General features: G+C 33.0%; 1 protein-coding gene across 3 annotated transcripts in view; it reads right to left on the bottom strand.

Moving 5' to 3' along the window:
• Positions 1–5,021: 5,021 nt before the first annotated feature.
• The window catches only part of LOC106459791 (calcineurin-binding protein cabin-1-like), a 115,028-nt gene continuing 92,610 nt past the window's right edge, over positions 5,022–27,439 (bottom strand). For 2 of the 3 annotated variants that reach the window (XM_022386338.1, XM_013919451.2), the window contains exons 33-42: positions 26,506–26,595; positions 25,443–25,603; positions 24,376–24,848; positions 17,038–17,195; positions 16,680–16,793; positions 14,408–14,571; positions 12,986–13,229; positions 11,867–11,938; positions 7,523–7,643; positions 5,022–5,440 (exon numbers count right to left, since the gene is read on the bottom strand). In XM_022386338.1, coding sequence (XP_022242046.1) covers positions 5,157–5,440; positions 7,523–7,643; positions 11,867–11,938; positions 12,986–13,229; positions 14,408–14,571; positions 16,680–16,793; positions 17,038–17,195; positions 24,376–24,848; positions 25,443–25,603; positions 26,506–26,595 — 1,881 coding nt within the window. In that variant the 3' untranslated portion in view covers positions 5,022–5,156. Of the gene's footprint in view, positions 5,441–7,522; positions 7,644–11,866; positions 11,939–12,985; positions 13,230–14,403; positions 14,572–16,679; positions 16,794–17,037; positions 17,196–24,375; positions 24,849–25,442; positions 25,604–26,505; positions 26,596–27,439 lie in introns of those variants that run through there. The other variant, XM_022386339.1, reaches the window with a different exon arrangement.

The following is a 27,439-nucleotide window of genomic DNA, read 5'->3' on the forward strand; positions in this document are numbered from 1 at the left end:
ATCCACAGATTACACACGAGATTCCAAAGCTGTAGATACTTGATCGAAAACAACTCGCTAAAGAAAAAGTACAGAAATACCGAAAAGAAAGAGATAGCAAATCGTACCCGGGAAAAGGTCGTATCGTGACCCAGAAAATCCCAACTATAGTGAAACCACGTGTATAAAGCGAGAGACGAAGACGATAGACGAGCCAACATGGAGGTAATAAGGAATCATAGAAAAACGGAGAATTGGATAAAACATAACATACCTGAGAAATCATGTCGAAAAATGCTGTATTAGGCCTGACCGATTCTGCAGGAGGGGTAGGGAAAAAAACATGGCAAAATCCAGTGGTGTAAAAAAGGCTATCAAATCGTTATGAGCCTGAACAGGTTTAACTTGTTCAGGAGGATTAGTGGGACACGTGCAGGAGAAAAAGGTTGACCCATATAACGATCAATCTCACGATGGATAATAGCAGAGAAATCCAACGACGGGTCTCCCCCACTTGCAGCCTGTGAAAATAGTGCTAGAGGTATGATACCCGAAGTGGGAACACGAATTCATTGTAGAAATACGCAAGTCAAACAAAAGTGTTTGATGTAAAATATGCGAGTGAGAGAAAAAAAAAAAATGACCGTGAAATTAAGGTAAATCAAAAGATTTCCTCAATGTAATGAAAAAAATAATAATGAAGAAATTCCACTTCAGAAATTAAACTCTTAAAATCACGATTCACACTGAATAGCACCAAAAAGAAAGAAAAAAAAAAGTCTGAACACGATTACTGCCAAACGAGAAGTAATAGTTTTGTAGAATTAAATAGAGGGAGTCACATGAGTCATGAGAGTATGTCGCACACTTATTGATGGAGAGTTGACGCATGATGATTTGCATGAGAGACACATTGGAATCAGACAATTCCAATAGAGGGGAGATAGAAGGCTTATGGCATATGTAAATGTTTTGCATATAGAGGACAGCATTAAACGTGAATAGCTATTTATATGAGCGAGGTAATGTACTGTATCGGAACCTGTAACTGCACGTAGAAAAACATTAAAGGGCAGCTAATTACGAACTTGTAATGATAGATAGAGACACTTTAACTGATAGCTGGCTACCGAAGCGTTAATGACACTCGGAAATATTAAATGATAGCTAGTTACCGAACCTAGAGACACATTAACTGACAGCTGTTTATCGAATATATATTGACATTTATAGACACGTTAATTTACAACTAGTTACCAAACCTGTAATGACACTTAAGAGACATTTTAACTAGCATCTAACTAACGAATAATTTATGACACTTAGTGACACATTAACTGATAGTTTGTTACCAAACATGAAATGAAATTTAGATACAACTCAACTGACAGCTAGTTAACGAACCTTTCATGACACTTAGAGAAATATTAGCTGACAGCTAATTACCGAACCTATAATGACACATTGAGACACATCAATTGTCAGCTAGATACAGAGCCTGAAATCACATTTAGATGTTTGTTTGAATTTATGCACAAAGCTACACAATGGGCTATCTGTGCTCTGCCCACCACGGGTATCGAAACCCGGTTTCTAGCGTTGTAAGTCCGCAGACATGCCGCTGTGCCACTGGGGGGCGAAATCACATTTAGAGACATGTCAAATGACAGCTAGTTACCGAGCTGTAAAAATATTTAGAGACATATTAACTGACAGCTACTTACCGAATACGAAGTAAAACTTTGACACACATTAAATGTCAGTTTTCGAACCTCTAATAACACGTTACCTTAATTCTAGTCACCAAACTTGGAGACACATCAACTAGCATTTAGTTAGCGTAGCTTTAATGACACTTACAGATACATTATCTGATAGTTTGTTACTAACATTAAATGGCTCTTAGAGACACGTTAACTGATAGTTTGTTACTAACATTAAATGACTCATAAAGACACGTTAACTGATAGTTTGTTACTATGTAAGAAATGACATCTAGAGACACCTTAACAAACAAATAATTAACAAGCCACAAGTCTTTAATAATATTTAGAAACACATTACCTGACAGCTAGTTATCAAACATGCAATGAAACTTATTGGAAACTTAACTTACAGCTGCGTATCGAACCCGTAATGACATTTAGAGACACATTAAATGTCAGTTAGTTAACGGACATGTAATGACACATAGAGACACATTAACACCTAGTTACCAAAGCTTTAGTGAGACTTAGAGACACATTAAGTGATACGTTGTTATAAAATGATACATATTTATACCTTAACTAACGGATAGTTAACGAAAATGAAATGAAACTTAGAGGCACACTAACTGGCATATAATTATCGAACATGTAATGACACTTAGAGAGACATTAGCTGGCACTAGTTAACAAACTCTAATGACATTGAGAGACACATTAATTGAGAGCTAGTTACCGAACCTGTAATGAAACTCAGAGATGCATTAACTGAAAGCTACGTATCGATCCTGTAATAACACTTAGCGTTATGTTAAGTGAGAATCAGTTACCCAACCTGAAAATGACACTTTGAGACAAATTAACTAACAGCTAGTTACTGAACCTGTATTGACATTTAAAAACACATTAAATAATACTTCCTCATCGAACTTTTCACGACACTTAAAGACGTATTAACTGACAGCTAGGTACCGAATTTGAAATGACTCTTAGATACAAAATACCCTGACAGTTAGTTATTAATTTGCAATGACACTTATTGATTACTTAACTGACATCTAGTTATCGAACCTGTAATGACATTTAGAGAAACCTAAAATTAAAGTTAGTTAAAGAACCTGTGGTGAGATTTAGAGTTACAGTAACTGACAGTTTGTTATCGAAACTGTAATAACACTTAAGAGAATATAAAATGAGAGCTACCACACTTCTAATGACATTTAGAGATATATTAATTGACAGTTGGTTACCAAAACTGAATTGGTACTTAGAGTCACATTAAAACTTGCTGAATTAGCAAAACAAAGTATAACAGCAAATATTAATCAAAAGAGAACATTTTCTTTAAATATCACAGTCAACTGAACACTGGCTATTGATAAGAAAATTAAAGCATAAGTACAAAGCTTTCATTAGCTGGTTAGTACATTATGTTGCCACTGACAGCTTTATTGACAGTTGGTTGATTCAGATATCAATTATTCACTCAGTGAAAGAATCTAACAGGGTGCCAAGGCAACAGAGGAAAAGACAGAAGCCAAGTATGATTACAGTAAAGACTCATCAAGATAGTAAAAAAAGGAGGAGACTCAAAGAGTTTGGAAAATTAAAAAAAAAAACAATGATGCAAGTGTTCACAAATGTGCTAAAATGGGATTGGATGAAGTAGCTTACTTAGAAGGAAAAACAAATACTTGTTCAAATTGAATATAGGTCAAGAAGATTGTTCACTATGTTTAGTTCAAAGAAAAATAACTGACTACCAAATGCACAAGGAAAATAGAAACTGCATTTCAAAAGTTGAAAGAGTTAGACGAAAAACAAAACTAACGAAGGTGAAGGATTATAACTTAACACAGAAAATAAACAAGTCTTTCAAGTGGTGAGTAAGGCAAGTTTAAAGAAACTACTTGTGCCATCTAGTGTCCAAAATTACTATTGTAAAGTACTGTAGAAGAAAAAAAAGAAGGTTGTTCAGAGAAAACTTCTAGGAAAATTAACCAAAAAGTGGTCCATACAGTTAGTTATTTAATTGTTTTGTTTACATAATTTGATCTGAATTTGTTTTTTAAATTGATCCTTCAACAAACCTTTTCTATATTATTATATTGATTACTTACAATATTACATCAATGGTGAAAATTTTCAATTTCATCTTATTACTTAGTTTTGAACTATAACAAAATATTAATTTATGACACTGTTTTACCATTATATAAGGCTGAATAACATTATGTTTGTCAAAGTAATGCCCAAAACTTGCACAAGATTTACCACAGTTTCTTGTGATTTTTTTATCTTGACCTTTCACTTTATATTTTCATAAAGCTACGCACAAACGTACAATAAAAACATAAGATATAAATTATTACAGGTTTTAATAACATTATCTAATATTCTAAACTTTAAAAGGTACCCTATGTAAGTAATGAATTTAATGTGTAACTTGTATGTATTATAATTCTTTTAGTCACCTACTTACAGTTCAAATTTCTTACGAATCTGAAGACTAACAATATTTCAAAAAGTTTCAGCTATAATAAGTAAATATGATTAAAAATGGGAGATACTACTTCCTGTGATATAGTACAAGATGAAAATGGAAAAATCTTACAAGAAATTATGAGTTTAGACTGAATCTTTATTTAAATGTACAATAACTGTTTTATACATTCTTTCAGTTCTGTAATCAAAACATGTAAAAAGTACCACAACAGTTTTGTAGAGAAGAGAAACATGAATTCCATGAGAAAGCCAGAAATTTAAACGAATGTTTCAAGATTGTTAAGTGAAACTGCTATCTTAAAAAAAGTGTACTGTTAACGTTAAACAGTAAAAATGTTTGTATAATCTGGTAAGTAATATGTTCTAATTTCAAATTATTGCAATAACCTTATACCAGATAAACAGCACTATATTACACCTATTATAGCAATCATGAAACATACAACACTAAAGTACAAGTGGAGGCAACTAATGATTTGAAGTATAATAAAGAGAAATGCATGACCATATGTGCAGCCAGTTTTACTCTATTACTCAACCCACAAATATCTGTTCAAATTTCTTTACCCGATTGACATTATTTTTGTTCTGTTATAAACGTCTTTTAAGCTGAATTATATTTTTCTAATCAGAAGTACATGGATATCTTCTAACTTTCTACTTAAATCTCAAAATGTAATTTTCACTAATCTAGTGTTAGTAAGCTCAGTATTAATTATACTTTCTCTTAAGTTAACAACAAAGTAATTACATACTTTCATTACTTTTTCAGTTTGTACTTGTACCAGATCTGACTTAAAAGCTCTTGAAAAACTATCATCAATTCTATGTTTTAGTATTGCTCAATCAGAAAAAAAAAAAAAGTTGTTAAATATATTATAGAGAATTTGTATTTATGACACGACCAGAAAATGTCAATCTCACTTCTGTTAGTATACAGCTCAGCATTAGTTTATGAACATACAGTCAGTTTGAATTCTTTCTTTCATCATAACAGCTTTTATTAGTTAGCATGATACTCAAAGGATGTTCATTGCTGCCTGACATAATAGTAGTGGGAACAATAAGGTGCTCCTCTTGTGATAGTATCCTTTCCTCTATTGCACTAAAAGCAAGTTGAGAAGGAAGATCAGTTTGTTGGATTGGACACCAGATAGCTGCAGATATTGTACTGGGAAGCTCCATCCAGTAAGGAAAGAACTGTCCACACAGAGCCACAGTCGAACAGCTACTAGGGCCAGAACTACAAGCTACATGAGAGTATAGTATGGGATGGAAAATCACAGTACCAGTCAAGATTTCTATAGTACGGTACCACAAATACATTATATTTACAAAATGTTAATTCTTCATCTATAATGATAATTACAGAGGTATTATATTTATTTGGAAGGGTATATGGTATATCCATAAAATAATTCATTAGTCTTCATCTAAATGTAACAATTCTGGGTTAGTCACATTAGTGTTTGTGTGTATGTATTTATGTATATACGGTTTCATCCTTTAACTTTCTGGTTCACTGAATATCAACACATTACCTTATTACATATAGTTAAATGGTTCTCATTTTCTCGTGTTGTTGTAATTAAATGACAAAGTGTGTATATAAGAATACTGGGGATATCAACACACTAATTTTCAACTAGCAGCAGTAATCCTTTTTTCCCAGCTGATTCTTCAACACTGTAACCTAGGTTGTAGTACTGATAGATATTAAACAGAGGCAGTTGAGAAGTGAATCTATCTGTACCCACTACCAATTCAATTACAAAGCATTTTGTTTTAAACAGTACCAAATGTAACAACCCCTTCATTACAGGTGACCAACATATATCTTGCACCTTTTTTAACTAACCAAGGCAAACAAACCCAATTTCATAACCTGAATATGTTATATATTCTAGTAATGAAATCAAATTCTTGCACAAATGCTTGTTTTCTCACTTCCAAATGATTGTAATTTTTAAACTTTAGTGTAGTTTAACTACAAATAATTCACATGCAATACTTTCTTTTTATTAACAAATTACTTAAATAACAGGTTTTTTTTCCACCAACACAAAAAAGAGCAACAAAACTTTAAGTGATTTTCAAACAAGGCTTAGGCAACAAAGTGTAAAATAAACATGCTTCCAAATAATACTAACAACAATGAAAAGCATGCATAAATAAAAATGAACAAGTCCACTTTTTCAGGCTTTCAGTGGGTTAAGTTTTCATCACAAACAACTCTATAAAAGTAATCCTTAATAAAGACAGAACTCTCTAAAACTCTGGACCAGAGTGTTGTTTTTTTCTCACCTAAGGTATTTGTTTTATTTTCACTTCTAGAACCATGTTTTTCAATGTATAGTTGTGGACCTTTTGTTTCTTAAACACTGTTTGTAAGTGTATATTAGTTTTACACTGAGAAGTCATATTTTTTTCTAGTAATATGGGTATATGGATTATAAAATTTTCTCAACTTACAAATAGAACTCATATTCTTGTAAAAACTTACTATGTTGTTAGAGTCTGAAGTTTTTGGAGAAAGCAAATTTATTTTTGGTTTTGGCAGATTGAATAAAAATTTATATATGAATCAAATATTTGATACCAACAATTATTTGTTGCTGTACTATCCACAGTAACCATTTTTCATCAATCATATGTGTAATTAATACACTTTAAAATTATGAAATCCTTATATTAAAAGTACTGAAGAGAGTTTATGCCCAAATTATACCTCACTGTAAAAATCTAGTGTCAATGCATGAGAAAAACAAATTTGAATAAATATCTTAAGGTGATAACCAAACTGTTATAAATACTAACTGTATAATAGTTTTACATTGTGCAAAAAAATAGAAAATTAACAGTTTGATTCACATTTTAATTACTAATAAATTATAAAAAGATGGCAGGGTGCATACTGATCAATACTCTAGTACTTTTCTGCAAGCAAGTTTCCCTGTGATTTATGTAAAATCCAAAAGTAATACTATAAAGTAACAACCAAATAACACACAAACTCACACCCAATCCATAGCAATTAATGTTTTATTTGTCCTATTTTCATTCATCACATTTATAAAAACAATGATGGAAATGAAATCTGAATGGAAAATAAACTAATGGCAATGGTTTCGGACAGTGGAGAAGGCTGGACACATTAAAAAAAGCCAGCTGTATAATGAAATAAAGGTGAAGCTGCTAAGAACTGACATTCAAACTTAATAAGCAGCCAATCAGCCAACTACGTACAGCCCAAACAAGGAGTCTCATTTAGCCATTTCAGGATCCATAAGATGGATGGAATATATCCATTATCTAATGTTAGGGTTTGATACCTTTTGATGCATAGCTGGCCTCCCCAGAGAAGTTGATGGCAGTGGATATGGCTTCTTGTGTCCATTCAGTGGACTGTTGAAATTTTGAAGCAGAATTGCTACGATGACCATCTTGACTACACTGAACAAGACACTTATTGTTAGTCACAAATAAACACTTCTTAACTGCAGAAAGACATAAATATTCACCTGCCTACATTAACACAAGGAGCGTGCTCTGGTTACAAAGAATAATATTGCTATATAAATACATGTAAGTACCACCTGAGAGATTACAGCACATAACTATTATGTATATATATATATATATATATTTATATATGCAATTACTACTAAGAAATTACGGAATAGCAGTATTGTATATACATGTAATTCCCACTGACAAACAGAATTTTATACCTGTATTTAATACTGAGAAATAAGAGCATAATGTATATACATGTAGGTACTAGTGGGAAATTGCAGTACCAGTTTGTTTGTTTGTTTTGAATTTCGCACAAAGCTACACGAGGGCTATCTGCGCTAACCTTCCCTAATTTAGCAGTGTAAGACTAGAGAGAAGGCAGCTAGTCATCACCACCCACTGACAACTCTTGGGCTACTCTTTTACCAAGGAATAGTAGGATTGACCATCACATTATAATGCTCCCATGGCTAAAACGGCGAGCATGTTTGGTGGGACGGGGATTCAAACCCGCGACCCGCAGATTGTGAGTCAAGCTCCCTAACCACCTGGCCATGCTGGGCCTATAGTACCAGCATTATGTGTGTGTGCACACAAAAATCAAAATCATTCATAATGAGACTAAAAAGCAATCAACTCCTAACCCGTAACTGATTCTCTATAGCTGCTGACTAGTTTGACATCTGCATTTGGATCTTGTCTTATAAATGGAATATCACCAATTCATTTGGGAGCTATGACCACAGACATTTTCTGTCATAAGTTAATGATGATGACAAAAACTGGTAATGGAAAAAAAAATATTTTTTTTCAATCTCATTGTGAATGTTTTTGATTTGTATTAATTTCATTATTGTTATATAGTGCTTCTTTGATTACCTATTTACAATTGTTTATTCATACACATACACACTAGTTGAAGGTATCCATTAAGGGAGCAAAAAGTGTATAAAAAACTATGCAAGATAATGTTTCCCTTTCTTATTTCTATTTTATTAAATCCCTAATGACCTCATTAGATGCTAGTTGTATATCCAACTTTGTAGAAGGTAATAATTGACTCATTTAACTGATTAAGTACTTGTGTCTAAATTCAAAGCCAAAAGTTTATTTAAAAAATGAAAATATGCCCTATTTCAGGATGTTTTTATACCCTTTTTCGGGTAGAAATCCAAAAAGTAAAATAGCTCATATATACTGTGAAACAGTATCTAGTTACCACAAAAAACTTATGGCAATAAAACAAGCCAACTGTGGGCGATAGAAATCAAAATTCTCTATAATAGTTTAAATGTGTCTCATTTCAGGGTGTTTTTACCTCCCTTCTTGACAAATATCCTACAACAAACTAAACCTGTACACTGATGGACAGGTTCCACTTTTAGATAATAAAGTTAAAAGATGGCTTGTATGGGTAAGGAAAAAACTTTAATAAAAGTAACAAATGTACAACATTTTGACAAGGTAGTCTCTTGAAACTTTGTATATTTGTCACTTATGATAGAATTTTTTTTATCACCAATTCAAATCAATCAATATGTGGCAGGAATTTTGGTAGTAGATCCTCCGAGGTGAGCCTCTCGTGATGGTGGTGTGGGCTGTACTTGAAGTTTTGTGGTTTCAGCTAATTTAAAGATTGTGTTGACATGACAGGTTTGAAGATGCTTCAAGCAGTCAGGAGGAGTCCAGAGAGCCTTGAATAGGGGAAATCCAGAATTCACAAACCATATAACCTATGTGGGACATAGGGTCTTTCAGGGTGGCAGGGATCTATAAATCCAAAGTTGGAGAATTTTGATGGAGGGAGGTGGGAACAGGAGTGCCCCGAGAAAACTCACCTTCACGGTCCAGGTGTCAAAAAAAGTATGCCTGGGACATGCCTGAGCAAAAAAATTGGAACGAATAAGAATGTTGGTGGGAGAAAAGGTGAGAGTGAGAAACATTACATTAGTTTATCAGGATATAGTTGTGATTGGGACGTCACAGGTTTGGAAAGGAACAGTCATATTCGTCATCATTGTTGTTGTAATCATCATAGTAGGTTGGGTTGAAAGGGGAGAAGTTGTCAAAAGTTGTAGGGTCAGAGGATACAGTGGGACCGGTGTCTTAGAGGAAGATTTTGAGAAGGTTGTTTGTTGAACGTGGGTGATGGTGGTGGTTGAGTGTGCGTGGTTTTTCTCCTGGTGTGAGGTTTAACCTGTGTGGTCATGATAGCAAAAGAGGTAGTGTCTGTTGACATAGCTGAATTTCTGGTTGGCTTGATCAGTGGTAGAACTGTTTCTGCTTGTTTGGGTGAATTGGTCGGTAGAGGGCAATGTGGTGTGTAGTGTCTTGAAGTAATTGCAATTATTTCATCGGACCAAAGGTTGTGAAGCTTGTCTATGATTTCTTCTACGGGGTTTTTCAGCTTTAAAATTAAAGTAGTGGTAGAAGCAGCCTTGGCTAAGAATAAGTTCTGCTGTCAGTTTGGATTGTGTAATGATTTTCATGAATTGAGTTGACTTGCCAGTTAATTAGGAGCAGATCCAGTGAACAGCATGCAGCTTAGTGTTGGTTGATTGTTCGATGGATTATTGGATTTCTTTAGGAGTTATGGTGAGGTTGATGCCTCAAATGAACACTCAGAACAGGTGGGTTTTACTTTTCAGGGTTGTGAAGGTAACATGAGAGGAGGAATTTCAAGGACTACAGAGATATGTTAAGTCAGCATGGCTTCAGGACTGGAGAAAAACTTCCACCATCAAAGGATTCTCGTCTTTGTGATGTTGATTCATACTCTACACTTAAATTTGTTAATAAAGGCAATGATTTGGCATAGGGAGAAGTCACTGGGTAATTCATCTAGAATTACCAGAGATACTGGCAGAATCATATGGTGAGATTGTGCAGGCCTATAACAGGACATAGCTCAAAACATGTCTTGCTGGCTGGGCTGCAAGTCAAGGAATCCTTGTATCTTGATGTACTATTGTACCAACTGTACCCATTCAAACTATCTCCACACATTATATATACTTGTAGTTACTAATGAGAAATTAGAGAATAACAGATTATATATATTTGTAGTTACTACCAAGAGATTAGGGAATAACAGATTAAAGATACATGTAGTTACTACTGAGAGAATAGAGAATAACAGAGTATACATACTGCTGAGAGATTAGAGAATAACAGATTATATATCCTTGTAGTTACTGCTGAGAGATTAGAGAATAACAGATTATATATACATGTAGTTACTGCTGAAAGATTAGATATTAACAACATTACATACATAAGGTGATTGTACAGAAAACCCCACAGTTAAAATGATTATATTTTAAAAACAAATTATTATAGAGGAATTCTATTTTACCAAAGGCACCTTGAGAATCACAAATCTTATTACAGAAGTTTTAACATAGCTTATAACATAAACATTTATATATAAAGATTTGATTATTTGTTTCTTTGAATTTTGAGCAAAGCTATACAAGGGTTATCTGCATTAGCCATCCCAAATTTAGCAGTGAAAGAGTAGAGGGAAGGCAACTAGGCATCACTTCACACTCCCAATTCTTGGGCTACTCTTTTACCAATGAATAGTGGGATTGACTATAATGCCCCCATGACTGAAAGGGTGAGCATGTTTGGTGGGATGGGGATTTGAACCCGTGACCCTCAGATTACAAGTCAAGCACCTAACCACCTGGTCATGCCAGGCCCGAACAACATTTTAAATTAATGCCTTTAATCAGCTGACAAAAGAGCAGAAACTGTTCCATATACAGATCTATAACATCCTTACCCACACGATGAACAAAAAATGAACTGTTAAATACAGATACTAAAATTAATGTTCTTAACCAGACGGAGAACAGAACACAAACTGTTAACTACAGATACTAAATTAGTGTTCTTATTCAACTGAACAGCAGATTACAAATGTTACATACACAGATACTTTTTATCATCTTTAAATCATGTTAGTTAAAGTTTGTTTGTAATTAAGCACAAAGCTACACAATGGGCTATCTGTGCTCTACCCACCACGAGTATCGAAACCCGGATTCTAGTGTTGTAAGTCCGCAGACATATTGCTGTAACATTGGAGGGGTTGTTAGTTAAAGATGTATAATTGGATGAAAGTTTTAAAAATTAACACCAATTTTTAGACCTACCTGTGTCTGTTTGTACATCTGAGTTTGACAAAACTGAATAGCTTGTTGCAGTACAGGAGGTGAAGTATCCACCTAAATAAAGAAATGATTATATGGGAAATATGTGTGGATTAAAAGGTAAATGAATGTTGCATTTTAAAAAATATTTTTATCTAAAATTTTCATGCATGCATCTAAAGGGGTCAGAAAAATCCATATGACATTACTGATGAGCTTATAAGTTCTACCAAGTTATGGAAATTAATTTTGAAAACATTTAGCATACATGTTCTTTTAACTTACTAATGTTAAATAAGTACTGATTTCTTATCCTTATATGTACAAGAATACTCTTCTTGAAACAGAATAAAGGAGGTTTAGGGAATATATAACTATTTATCATTTAAAAAAAAATACTCTTATGCACTTTATATTTTACTTAAGGATTATAATGGCAAATATGACATTGAGAAACATATGAGAAAAATCACTGAGGTAGGAAGAGCATTATTACAAAGGGTTATTGAGTAAAGATGAATTAACAATGTTGTTGCCTCTTCTGGCAAAACAAATCATAAAGATGAATTAACAATGTCGTTGTCTTTTCTGGCAAAACAAATCATAAAGATGAATTAACAATGTTGTTGCCTCTTCTGGCAAAACAAATCATAAAGATGAATTAACAATGTCGTTGCCTTTTCTGGCAAAACAAATCATAATATGTTTAACAAGAAGAATATTAAAACCTGCACAGAGGATGCTACATCAGTCTAGGGTCACTTGGATACTGAAACATAATGGTTAAAGAAAGTGTGTGACTTGGAAGACAGGTAAACAGAAAGTTCACAGGTAGTTATGAGCAAGTTAACATCAGTTAGAAAATGAAGTGTGTGTCAAAGTTCTAAATCTAACCGAATAAAACATGAGTCATATACAAGTGCACCAAAAAATACCTTTTACTTTTCTAACATAAGTAAAGAGCATGCTGCTTACAATACAATGATTCAAGCTTTTGTGATTAAGTTTGCATATTCTCAAGACTCACCTTGGATTAAGTAACATATTATCATTATCTCTTACAAACTTATACTACACACATGGATATAAACAGGAATATTATACATTTTAATATTTTTCTACCTCTCCTAAATTGTACATGGTGTAGGCTTCTTCTAACAGTTCATCAGCCTCTTCAGTGAGCATGCCTGCCTTCTGACAAGTTTGCCAGCTTCGAAATATGTCCAACAGACAGTTAGTCAGCCTCCATTCTTCAGGAGGAGGAGATTCTTGTAGCAAATTGTTCAGTTCATCCCTGTGGACATTTAGATGGTAGTCTGCTGCTTTTCTTGATAAGTATATACGATCAATGTCTCGGAGGTATTTTCTAAGAGAAGAAAACGCAAAAGAACCTGAAGATCAGATCAGAGTGGTAAACTATTCTTTAATGTTGCAAAAGTTTTTAAAAAGACTTTGTGTGAGGACAACACTGCTGCCATCCAAATAGTCAAGAGAAATAATGACACATTTTTCAGAAACAGTTAGCTTGCAAATGGAAAAAAACAAAAGAGATGTCTTATGAAAGATAGAGGTTACAACCCAACTTAGTGTGGTCAGTGGCTCTCTGTAATTTCTATGTGTGTACAGAGACATCTCAAAAGTATATAGACACTATGATGTTTATTCAATAGTCATTTAATTAAGAAAGGCATCCAACGGCTCCCATGGCCAAATCAGTCACCTGATATGAACTCCATCAAGCATGTCTGGGCCATACTTGCTCGAGTAGTGAGAAGAAGTTCTAAAAAACCAGCGTCCCGTGGAGAGCTACTTGATGTTTTGCATGCAGCCTGGGTCAAGATCCTACAGGAGAAAACTGCAGAACTCATTGATTCCATGCCAGAACGAGTCAAAGCACTGAAAAACCCTAGTGTCAAATCAACTAAGTACTGATGCACATTTGTAAACAATTTGTCAAGTTGATAATGGGAGATAAATGACTATTGAAAAAAATCATGGTGTCTATTTACTTTTGAGATGACTCTGTACAGGTATACATAGATGTACAATTTTTGGAGTTGACAGGTTGTATAGAGCCCCCGTTTTTTTTTATTTTCCCACCAAAGTTTCTAGTCACAGATGAGTGCTACATTAATATAAAAGAAAAACGAATTTGCTTGTGACGGTTTTTCAATCCACAACTGAAATTTATAGGATGGATAACAAATTAGAAGGACACAATATCATTCATATGCACAATCACACAACTATAAAATTGACAAAATCAAAAACATAAGAACTTTAAGTAAAATGTTGAATACTGTAGAACATAAGAGAAATAAAAACAGAAAACACTGGCAAATGTAAAACTGGAACTTAGAAAATATGTATTATTAAAAGTGCAACTGAAATAAACAACTGTAGTTCATGTGGTTCGATAATGTTTTGGAAAGAAACAATAAATTTCTCATAACTCATTTTTCTAGAAACGATATAAAATTATTTATAGTTTCTAAACAGTGCTACAATAAAGCATGAAAAGAGACTATTTAACTATTGACTTACTTGCCCATGTCAGGAGTGCGACTTAACTGCAAAGCAACATGCAAGAGTTTGGCTGAATCAGTCTGTTCTTTCAATATGTCCAGCAAAAGACTCACAGAACGATACATGTGAGAAGCAAAGCTACCAGGACGATCAATCTCATCACTGGGAATTCTCCATATGCCCTTTTAATAGAACATTACAGATTAATACAAAAAATATAAAACAAATGTAGATTATTTATTAAAACATAGAATGTAAATGTTAATTAGATCACTTGACAGTGAAAGCCAATATATTTTCTGTAATGGTGTTCTTTGTTATATATTAAAAACATGTTATTCAAAATGGAGTCTAACCATGATATGCAACTTAAGCATTTGAATTACCAATATTATAAGGTAACATTACCAAAATCTGAAATTTAGGCATCAGAATTTCCACTATAACACAGTAAAATTCCCAAAATCTGGAACTCAAGCATCAGGATTACCACTTTTATGTAGTAACATTGCCAAAATCTGAAACTTAGGCTCAGGATTACCACTATTTTACAGTAAAATTGCCAAAGTTTTTAAGTATTCAGATATTATTTAGATTCAGGGAGTTTAATACAAAATAGACTTGGGTTCTTAAATACATGCATTATTTTATGCAGCAGAACGAATGACAATCTTTTAACTTGTGACTGTGTTTTGGTTAGTTATTCAAGAGAAAATAGAACTTTGGCACACTGTTGTGCTAGACACCTGAAACTCTTTGTACAATTCAATGGTGAATGTTTGAAATGTTTTTATTTCTCAAATAAAACATCAAGTTTTACTTCTCAACAAGCCTGTAGTAAATTTGTAAGCTTCAAAATAATCCACACAAAAATCAGTTACTTAAACTGAAATACTACCTTTAAACAAAAATATAATTCATCCTGAAATGCCTAAATAGTTTTAATACCTCTATAATTAAAACAAAGTTGCTTTCTCTCTGTTTATATATACATATGTACTTAAAATTCATATTAAAAGTTCTAGTTTTATTCACCATCACCTTCAAATTTTGCCCCAGAGTGAACAGACAACAAATTAGGTCTAGCACAATACCGAAAAAGAAAAAATGAAGTTAAATAATTAGGGATTTTACTAAATTATCAACATAGCTTATGTTTTAGGACTACAGATGATGCATAATGAAGTTAAATGTGGTCCTAGTTATTAGAAACAAATAAATGATAAAAATGTATTTTTTAATGGTACAAAAGATTACTCTTCTGCTAGATTGGTTACACAATACAACATTTAAATAGTTTCTAGTTTAGTTTAAAGACTGTTGCCTGAAGAACTAATCTAGGAAGGATTATGAATAAACATTTACCTCAAAATCTATACGTACATGGAAATTTACATAATGCACATTTTGTGTGGTCAAGTTAAAAAAATAATTTTATCTTTACTTTGTGCAGATTCTTTGAATAACTTACATGCACTGACTAATTCAGCATGCATAATAATGTCAGGAACTTCACATTGTAGGTAATTCCGATAAAAAAAAACTCAACAGTGAGTTATAATAAATTTGTATTTCACTCAAAAGTATTTAAGTTATTAATAATAAGCTGAAATAATACAATTTATTATTTTTATTATGTTCATTAAAAAATCTGACATCTCTCACCAACAGTCAACAGCCACAGTTTATTTAATTACATTCAGAGCAAGTCTATCTCTGAATGATCAGTGTCCTTTCTGCATTTACATGATATAAAAAAGTTATGAGCATGAAACATTGATGTTTTCCTACCAATGGCACACAGTACAGTTGATGTTTATTAAATGCAGTAGCCTACAGATGTCGTGAGAGTAAGTCTGACAGCAATAATGTAAAAATTACCATATCAGGACTCCATTATTGCAGACATGTTATTGAATTATTACTGATGATTTATTATGACTCATTACAGCCAGCTGATGAATGCAAGACAGATAAAAGGCATTAAACAAATACAGAGTCTATTTAGCTTCAAAATATAAAAGCACACAAGGTGCAAGCAATGTCTGTAAGAATGGATGCACCGAGTAAAATCTAGGTGCATTGATGCATGTATGTTCTATGTAAGTTCTATGTTTTGTATTAATAATGTAGAAAATTCTAAATTGAAAATCTTAACATAAGCTTGGAAAGCTGAAAATATCAAGCTCTTATTACAATGCTATCTTACAAACAGTACAGATTCTGTATACTGTACACAATATCAGTTATGAACAACTGCAGAAAGCAGCAAATCATAGTTGAGTCTTACATTGAAAAAGTTTGTATTCTTCCGTTCTGCAAATAAACCAGGACTTGGCATGTATGGCAGAGTTTGCCACGGAGTGTTTGTTCCAAGGAGAACATCTTGGCTCCACTGAATGTTCTGAGAGATTACAATAAAGATCTTGATTAGGAAAAAACAATTAAAACCCAGTTTTAATTAATGTAATCATACAAGTTGCATGCAACTCATAGAAAATATCACAAACAATATCGAAAGAAATCAAGCATTTAAAAAAATATCCATGGACAGATAATGATAATTTATCTTTATCCAAAGATAGTATTTATTGTAAAAAGACAGACAAACCTTTACACATATTTTTCTGGGAAGAGAAGATACTTACCTTATACTTACTAGATGTACAATAAAAGTGGGCTAGTCTGTAGAGTGACTTGTAATGCTGTGAGAACCGCTGAAGACAATCCCCAAGAGAGTTTATACATTTGGCTGTTAAATCATGTAGAATTTCTTCCAAACTTTCTCTGCTCTTTGTTCGATTTTCTATTAAAGTACAAAATGTGGTCATTAATTCTTAGAAAACATGTCTTATTTTTTATTAATCCCACATGCATAAGGGTAGTCCATTGAACTGATCCTGTATTGGAAAAATTTGATTTACTACATTTCTGAATTTACATTTATCACATTGGAATTTGATAAGCTTTTAGTAAACATGAAAAGTCTCATATAAATAAAATATCAGATTTTTTAATAAAGTACTTTTTACTAAAGATTTGTCTGTGAATTTACTAAGTCAGTCTGACTCTGACTAGTTCAATGGAAGGTGATTTTTATGTTAAGAATAAAAATACTTTTTTTACCTTACAGTTTTCATACTTCATTTACATAACCTCTAAAACATCTAAAATGAATATCAAGCTTGTTTGTTTGTTTTTTATAAAACTTTATTTTTTATTTTTTCTACTCTAACACTTGTAGCAAAGGTTTAAAAAATATAAAATAAAAGCAAAAATATATTTTTTTATAATGAGTAGATTGTACCAGACAATTAAATTCACTTATCCTAAACAGCTCCTAACAGTTTCATATCTGCTTTCACATAATTATATTGTTTTAATGCTCTTTTGAGTCTAACTACTAAACTAGTGTAACCAAGCAAAAATCACTTGGTAAGAACATAGCATATGTTACTGTAAACAAAGTACCAAACTGCATAATGCAGAATAAATTAAAACATTTCTCTGGAGGATATAAAGAGTTCATATTGTATACCCTGCAGAGAAATTTTTTCATTTATTTTTCAAGTTTTCTTATCTGACCTAATAAATGTCTAATGTTAACATTCCAGTTACTTTCATAACAGTAAGTAAAAAATATACATAAATAGTAAAAATTTCAGTACTTATGTGTGAGTCTTGTATCCTGTGTTGCTGTCAAAGCCTTTAAAAAAGTTCACCCTAATTTTTGATACAGTTGTTCTTAGTACTTTACATAATTTTTATTTATTTGAAATATGCAATTTTGAACACAAAATAATAACAGGCATAAAGAATACAATGCCATATAACTATTATAATTTAACTGACTTTCTGATTAGGATATAAGTCAGTTAAAATAATTCTCTTACCAAGTTTACATGTTCTTATCAATAGCAACAACAAATCTGTATGCTGAATAATCAGAGAAAGACAGCCTTATGTGGAAATCAGTATATTAAAACCTTCTGTTTCTATTGCTTATAAGCAATCCAGTAGAAAATATCAGAGAAATATTGATATATTTAAAAGACAGGATGTGTTAAAATAAGCATGTCATGTGGGTTTCATTTACTTGGATGTATCTCACTAAAGTAAGAAGAGTGGAGGCTACAAGTTCACATTTTAGTTTGAGGGGATATCTACAGTACAATTGTGAACTATGTGGAAAACTTAGAATTTGATGTAGGAGAGAAAGGCAATCTAACATGGACAATTCAGAGATGAAATGATATGTGATATAGAAAAGTGAAGATTGAGAAGTTAACATTTTTCTGATCTGAAAATGTATTTCCAATAAATACTCACCTCTTCACCCAGAAATGCTATTTCCTTGTGTGTCTGCCTATGAGACTTGCATGTTACTAGCCTTGAGCTAACTCCCAGATAAATTATTCATGTGGTCAACACGATCTGTTCTGGTACAAGATGATGTCATCATGGGACAATAGCACTATACCAATAGCAAGGCAACACAACCTCCATTCACAGTAACTTCTCCTACATACTTGCACTCATGATTACTTCATTCTTAGACAAGGCAAAAAACAAAAGATGCAATGGAAGTGGGGAGGATGAGTGGGAATGTATGAAAAAGTATCTATTGGAAATACATTTTCACATTAAGAAAATGTTAACTTCTAAGACAATAACTTTGCATACAGAAAGGCTAGAATCCCACATTAAACTGGTGGAGGGATTGTTACAAAAATTAAACCTAGATTAGCTCCCTTCAGAAAGTGGTCAATGGGAAAGCCCATGGAGTGTGACACTTGATAGCTGGGGCTTCATAGAAGCACACTTGTGGGAGACAGCATCTCATTTCAACCAGGGTATACTCTTTGAGGATGTAAGGGTGGGGAAGGCAAATGTATGTGATGTGGTTAGGCGCAATCAGACCATACAATATGTGTTCACCTTGAATACTGCACAGACTGTGGCTGCAGGAGGAGGGAACATTAGCTGTTTAAGGGGTGACCTGTATTACATTGACAATGTCACCACCATCTTACTTCTCACTACATTGCACTAAGTCCAACTAGTGAGGAAAGGAGTGATGGATGAACCAATGATGAAAGACTGCCAGGTTCATTGATAGAAAAAGTGAAAGGGTGATAGGAATGTGACAAGAACACTACACTATAAGAGAGTCTAGTCTAGTGGGCAATTGACCAGACAAATCCAACACAATGGAGATGGAGGGATGACATCCCTTAATGAGGACCCCAGAGAGGAGTTGAAGAGAAGGATACCCATATAGAAAAAAGGTGAGAACAGTCTTGGCTGAGAGCTTTGACAGCCAGAGCTGAAGCATGAAAAACAGGGGACCAGAAGAGAGGAAGCATGGAGTTCAGAGGGAGTAGCAAAGGTGTCTATGAGGGGTGTGCTCAACCAAGATCAAATAAAGACCTTCAGGTGAGGAGATTACCCCATGTGTAGACTTGTGATCCAGCCAAGAGAGGTAGGCTACCATAAGGTTAATATCCTCTGGCATATGACAAGCAACAAGATGAACCCAAAAGCAAATGGTCGTGGAATGGGTCCCCTTGGCTGTTGATGCAAGAAATGACCATGAAAATGTTGAAGTGGATTGTGACCAAGTGATTCACAGAAGGGGAAGGAATTGGGAACATGGCTGATGAACAGGGAAAAGTTTGAGCATGTTGATGTGATGTGATTGCTCATCCTGTGTTCAAATGCCAGAAGTCATATCCTTGTTCAAAAATGCACTTCAACCCAAGAAGGAAGTATCAATGAAGGAATAGATCCAGTTTGGGAGTTGGTAAGGGAATGCCAGAAGTAGTAATGACACGGCCTACTCACCATAACAATTCCTCAAGGAGAAAGAAGGTTCACAATTGAGGACAAAGGAACCCAAGAAAGAATCCATTGGACCTGCAAGGTCCACTGGAGAAGGTGTGTGTGTGTGCACCCTAAAGGAATGAGGGGTTCTACGGAAGCCAGAGTGAAAGAACCTTCATGCAGAATGAGAATGAGATGTGTAAATCCTGGTTAACAGATACTTTATAGCTCACAGGAGAAGGGTGAACTTCGTGGAGATAAGAGATTAAAAAAATGACCAGATGTAACAAATATTGAGTGGATATGAGAAAGAACTTGGATATCTTGACAAGCCACCCAAACCAAGTAGCCTCCTGCAAAGGAAGGGAGGTGTGAGAAAAGGATATCTCCAGAGAATGGGCCAATAGAAGAGGAATGCACTCAACCCAATGAGTACCAACAGCAGGGGAAGTAAGAAGGGACAAAGCAGAAGAAGTTGAACAGGCTAAGCTGGCAAAGAGAAGGGAACAAACCTCTTCAGAAAACCATTCTGGTGCATGATGAATTGTCTCAAACAAAAAGTGGAGGGAATATAAGAGGGTTGTGAGAAAAAGATGAAAATGCAAAAATGGGGAACCAGACAGCAAAATAGAAGGAAAGGGGCCCAATCTCCAAGCAGTTAAAACAGATAACAAATACACGGAATCTAGAAAGGAAAGGAAGAATGTCTACAAGTCAGGACAAAAGAGTCATGAACATGAGAGAGGTGAGGCATGTGGATGTGAGTGAGGAGTTGTTAGAGAAAGGAAACACAACAAACTCTAATAACAAGCAAGTAGGAAAGACAAAGCAATAGTAAAGGACAGAGACAATAGATAAGAAAAGGAACGTAGCTGAGAATGAAATCTAGAAAGAGAATGAAGGGTTAAGGTCATTGCTCGAATAGAAAGGCACTACCCAAAGCAAATTAGGTTAAATTCTTAGTCCAATAGGCCATTCATGACTGATGTGAAAAAATGTTGATTGAAGGGACAAGAGTAGGAGGCCTAGTAAGCATGTTGTAATTCAGAACAGTTAACGAGCCTCCAGAAACCATAGTCGAAATAGGGTCTGTGTGTGTAACATCATTATTCACACAGAACTACGTAGAACAAATATCTTGAGAATTCAAGATAATAATCAACACTTTAAAAATTAAAGTCAATGTAAAACGAAAGCTAAAGTTTTGTTAAGGAATGCAAATCTCATCAAACTGAACTCAGATGAGAAACTTGAACATGTTTGTTCAATGTTATGCCAAGGAAAAGAATCAAATTATCATGAGTGCAGGTGCATAGAAGGTGTTAGTACACATGGGGGTTGTGTCTCCCTCCTATTAATAGAGGGCTATTGTCACATGATGTCATCATCATTATGCACACGTGCAGTTCATGGTATTCAAGTGAATTTGGGTGGGAGTTAATTCAAGAATGGTGGGATGCAAATTTTATAAATAGAAATGTGAGGTAAATAGCATTTCTGTGAGGTGAGTTAGTTGTTTGAAGTTAAGCACAAAGCTAAACAATGGGCTATCTGTGCTCTGCCCACCTGTTTCTAGTGTTGCAAGTCTGCAGACATACCGCTGTGCCACTGGGGGGCAGGAGGTGAGTTATCATCTCAGAATATATTTAGATAGTTCCCTTTGAAAAAAAAATTAAACTTATATTAAAATTTGAATTATAAACTATGTTTTGATGTCAAGTTTATTGATATACATTGATAATAAAGTTGCTTAATTAAATTTTGAATGTAAATCTGTAAAAGGTTTTAAAATGCTCACTTTGACCCCACTCATATAAATACAATCATTACTCCCTCAGAAAATGGTACTATCTATATAAATAATATGGTTGCATTTGTCTCTCCAAAACATTTCTTGCAAATTTCTCAATCAAATGCTACAATTCTCCTATTGTTAAAAAGGCATTTGTCCTTTTTTTTGTAGTTTCTGTTTTCTCTATTTGATTTTGACCTAATTGTACAACAGCAGTCCTTGTATGACTTTTCATCTTTTTCTGTAACTACTTGTTTCTAATCCAGCAAAGAAAGAAATTCTTTATTAATATAAATGCCATTTTGATTGAAAAATTCGTATTATACACAAAAAATTCAAAATAGTATGTCTATAAACATCAATTAAGTTCAAATAATGTCTTACACACACTAGGGAAAGATTATAAAACAAAGAAATTCTATCTCTTAGCAACTTTACTGACTAAGATTCAACTGCATGGGAAATTCAAAAATATTCTCACTTCTGATTATGGGCTTAGAAGTGTTATAGAATACTATGACTTTTTAAAAACTTTCATGTTTACACTTTAATTATTTTGAAAATTGTTCAGGATAATAGTGAACTGCTTTAATGTATTTGTCCATCAACAGTTTTACTTCCACTTAATTTAATTTTTCAGTTAATTATCTTGCATAGTTAATAATACTAACTATATAACACTTCCATATATAGTATGACATTCATTATTAGTTATTTTTTAAATAATTGGTGTTGATATTAAAATAAATAAAAAATATTGTGTGAATAATCCTTACCCTAAAAGCTGACTTGTAATTGATCTAACTAGAATTGATAATAATTACAATTCACTTGTTTAATCTAGTTCACACTATAACAGTTGTTGTTCATGAAAGTTGATAATGTAAACAGCACTTCTACCACTATGTCTGACATACCCCAGCTGGCCTGATGAATCTTGGTATTACACAAAAGGCCTTGTCAGCATTGAATATTGCAGATGTAGTATGGTTGACATATTATAACTTTCACTTAAAAATTCTTAGAAAGACATTAGTTTTTACTTATAACTTTTCTATACCATATTTATGACTGTTGTAATTTTCCTTTTTAAGGCTTATTATTATTATTATTACAGAACTTTTTCAAGGCTTATTGTGCTTAAGTTTGGCTTTTAGAAAGATTGAACATTATTCATTGCTTCCTATTGCCTGCTTCACATATTAAGTGACAGAGGTTAGTTAAAGTAGTAGTTATGTTAGACACACCTCATGGTATGCTGAACATATTGTTTTCTTTGTGTTAAATTCAACATTGTCATATTTTAGTTACAGGACCAAGATTCTAACTATACATTGTACGATTAACATATTAATTTAATTTATTATTTTGTATTTTCCTGTACATTAGTTTTCGGCTGTACTCTTGGTAAAGCCCTGCTACTTGACTTCACACCTATACAGTAACATGTGTTGTAGTAATTTATCTTAAATGGATTTTAATCAGTCACAAAACAGTTTTGGGGAGGAGTTTGTAAAGTACTGTTTATTATGTTGTTCAAAGAATATTAAATCAGCCACAGTACTTGAAGCTAACAAGCTAATGACTGTGCGTTCCACAAATAATGTATACTCTAACATTTCATTATTTTTACTTTCATTAACAGTACTGGTTAGAATATTTAATATACCTAATGTTATTTCTTATTATTATACTTTTATTATAGATTGGTTTTTGCATTGTTAACTTAGTATATTTATTTAAAACTACCTAAATCTCATAAGGAAGGACTGAACCACTTGAGATATTATTGGGATTATGACCAAAAATATAGTTAGTAGTGAGAGTACCGAAAAGTAAAAACAATGCATTCTAATCTTTATAAGAAAACTATATTCAATTAGCTATACTCACTACTAGGTTTATTTTTAATTTCACTCTTGCTCTGATCAGCAGCTAATATTAATTAAGATAACTAGGTCATAGAGATCTTTCAACTTCTAGGACACTTTCATTTGTAAAATCTAACTGTGAAAACTCTACGTTTAGTCTTACTCTGTTATTTTCTTATGTTTTACCTTTTATTAATTTTAGATGCTACAGTTGTGTGAGAAACAACAATATATTTAAAAGTGACTATTATGTATTGCATGTTATATTTTCAGGATTCTATTCTCAGTAAATACACATGATTATATTTCCACTAGTTTTAGCACCAGTAACAAAAAGTCAAGCTTTTTTCTTCTTAGGTTTAAGGCATGTGCTATAAGCATGTATCTGAGTAGACCCTAGAATGAATAACATTATGATACGAAATTAAAGCAAATGATGATTGCAGAAAAATGTATATATAAAACATGAAATGCAATGAAACTATTATGCATGAAATTACCGGAATAGGTTTGACCATTTTCCCCACTAGAAGTAGCAACTTCACTCATGTCCTTTATTGTAACATCTTTTTCCGTATAATTCATTTTGTCATTAACAACAGTCCCCATTTCTCCATCTTCAACCTGAATTTTTTCATCAACAAGTCTCTGTGGTTTTTCTGATTCTGATATAGAAAAAGTTTTCTTGACCCGCTGATCACCAACAACCCTGGTAGCTTCAGTCACCTGTGATGGACATCTCTCACACACAACAGCTATCAAAGAATTTAGTATATCTTTAACAGCTGCAGAGTCCTGTGACTCAGAAGAGGAATCTAAAGAGTTGCGATACCCTCTCTGACTAGCTGTATCAACCTTCGACTGTTGTTGGATGTAATCATGATCCATGGCTGCTGCTTTTTTTACCTTCTTCTTTATCACAGATGGTACAGTATAGTCTTCTGCTTCTGATGAACTTGGTGAAAAGTATCGACTAAAACATCAAAGCAAAATAAGTTTTTAGTTTATAACTGGCAAAACTTAAAATAAAATACTGAGCAATAAGTAATAACTTTGGTGGCAGTAAATGACAGGAAACAGTAGTCTGTTTAATGAAAAATTATTAAAGTGATATTTTTGGTGACAGTTAGTAACAGAAATATTAATGAAAGTTACTTCTAAAAATTCCCAAAACAGTAATATTTTTAATGAAAGTTGCTTCTCCAAAAACCCAGACAGCGATAATTTCAGTGAAAGTTACTGCTACAAAAGTCTACAACAATAATAGTTTTAACAAAAATTACTACTACAAAAGCCTGGAACAGTAATAGTTTTCAGTGTATGTCACTACTACAAAAGCTTGGAACAGTAATAGTTTTCAATGTATGTTACTACTACAAAAGCTTGGAACAGTAAGTTTTTGTGAAACTTAATACTAGAAAAACCTGATACAGTGACATTTTTTCTGAAATTTACTGCTACAAAAGCCTAGCAACAGTTTTTGGAAAATAAATGCTGGAAAGACATAAAATGGTGACAGTTTTAGTGAAATATACTATTAGGAGAGGGAAAAGTCAATCTTTCTTACTTTTCTCTATCAATATCACGTTTTTCTTGATAGTTAGCAAATGGACTTTCTTCTGAAAATTTTATGTGGTTTTGTAAAATAGAAACATCATCTGACGAAATGAGTTTTCCTTCATTCTGTAACAGATACTTCAGAACCACTCCATGAGTCCGATAATAAACCTAAAATTAGTAAAACATATAAAACTCAGTGAAACTCCTTAGTAAAAATTGTTTCAGTTGTAAAAAAAAAAATGTTTTATAAAATCTTAATAATTGAACAGATATAGTTGATAAATTCTACAAGAGCTCAGAATAACTACTACATTAAAATAATTGTATATAACTAGTAATACATATATGAACTTAAAAATGAGTTTTGTGGCAGATGAGGAAACTATCTGGTTAACAATATAGTTTTGGTTACCCCTAAGTTTTGTGGTAGATTGTGTAAATTATCTGGTTAATAATACAGTTTTGGTTGCCCCTAAGTTTTGTGGTAGATTGTGTAAATTATCTGATTAATAATACAGTTTTGGTTACCTATAAGTTTTGTGGTAGATGGTATAAGTTATCTGGTTAATAATACAGTTTTGGTTACCTATAAGTTTTGTGGTAGATGGTATAAGTTATCTGGTTAACAATACAGTTTTGGTTATCCCTAAGTTTTGTGGTAGATAGTATAAATTATCTGGTTAACAATACAGTTTTGGTTACCCCTAAGTTTTGTGGTAGATGCTATAAATTATCTGGTTAACAATACAGTTTTGGTTACCCCTAAGTTTTGTGGTAGATGGTATAAATTATCTGGTTAACAATACAGTTTTGGTTACCTATAAGTTTTGTGGTAGATGGCATAAGTTATCTGGTTAATAATATAGTTTTGGTTAACTTTGGACTACAATTACACTATTCAGTGTGGAATAAAAAAAAACATAACAGTTGCTAAAATTATACTGTCTTTAAAAACAAATTTTTATCTTGAAAAAAATCACCTATAAATTCAAGCAGGAAGTACATCTTGCATTTTTGTCCAAATTATAACCTTATGTAAGATATATTAAACATATACTTCTTTAACAAACCTCTAATGATTCAATTGAAAGTTCTTTAGGGCTGTGATAGTGAATCTTCTTTGGATAGCATGCTCCATCTCTGTGCAGATACGAGGCAGCCTGTAAAATGAATTCTGAATAAAACACCAGGATATATTTCATTCATCATCTCCATTTGAATGTGCATTTTCAAACACAAACCATTAGAACATTAAGATTTCTTGTAAACCAAATTTCCTTAGTTAATATTTCAAATCAACCTGCCAAGTTATATGCATTTCTGAACTTTCCCTTTTCTCATACACAAAATCATAAAAAACATTTCACTACATAAGTAACCAAATCTTTCCAAGAATAATTTTTATCTACAACTAAATGTTTGAATAAGAGCATTTAAACTGAATAGTGCCATACAGTCTTACAGTAGCTAATAACCATAAGCCTGTAAGATTGACTCAGTACTTATAGCCTACTTATGCAGGGATTTTTGTATGATTTTATGTATTCATCCCCCCTTGTTTCTTTACTTTTTGGACTTGCCACCCCTTGATCATACTTAATTTTTACAATTTTTTTTATTACTTGTTTCCCCCTCCTTTTTTTTTAACAGCATCCTTGAACTAGGTTGATAAGTGAACATTTGTTTTATTTTTATAATTCAATGGTAATATATATTGTAAATATCATATCTGTTTTGTCAGTTTCTCCAAGTTTGGATTACACTGGGGGACAGTGAAGCTGGAATGGTTCCTCCAGGATGGTATACAAGTAACCTAGAATGCTGGACTAACATTAACTCTTTCAGCATGGGCTTGGTCCCTGGGACCGACCTTGTAACCATTTTGTGCTTGTTATAGTTTTTCATGCTATAACTTTTTAATTAGTTAGCGAATGTTAACAAAATTTGGCAGATTATCAGTTAACATTACAATGCTTTCATATGCAAAATATAAATTTTTTTATT

Source organism: Limulus polyphemus, unplaced genomic scaffold (genome assembly GCF_000517525.1).
Source record: "Limulus polyphemus unplaced genomic scaffold, Limulus_polyphemus-2.1.2 Scaffold661, whole genome shotgun sequence".
Classification (NCBI taxonomy): domain Eukaryota; kingdom Metazoa; phylum Arthropoda; class Merostomata; order Xiphosura; family Limulidae; genus Limulus; species Limulus polyphemus.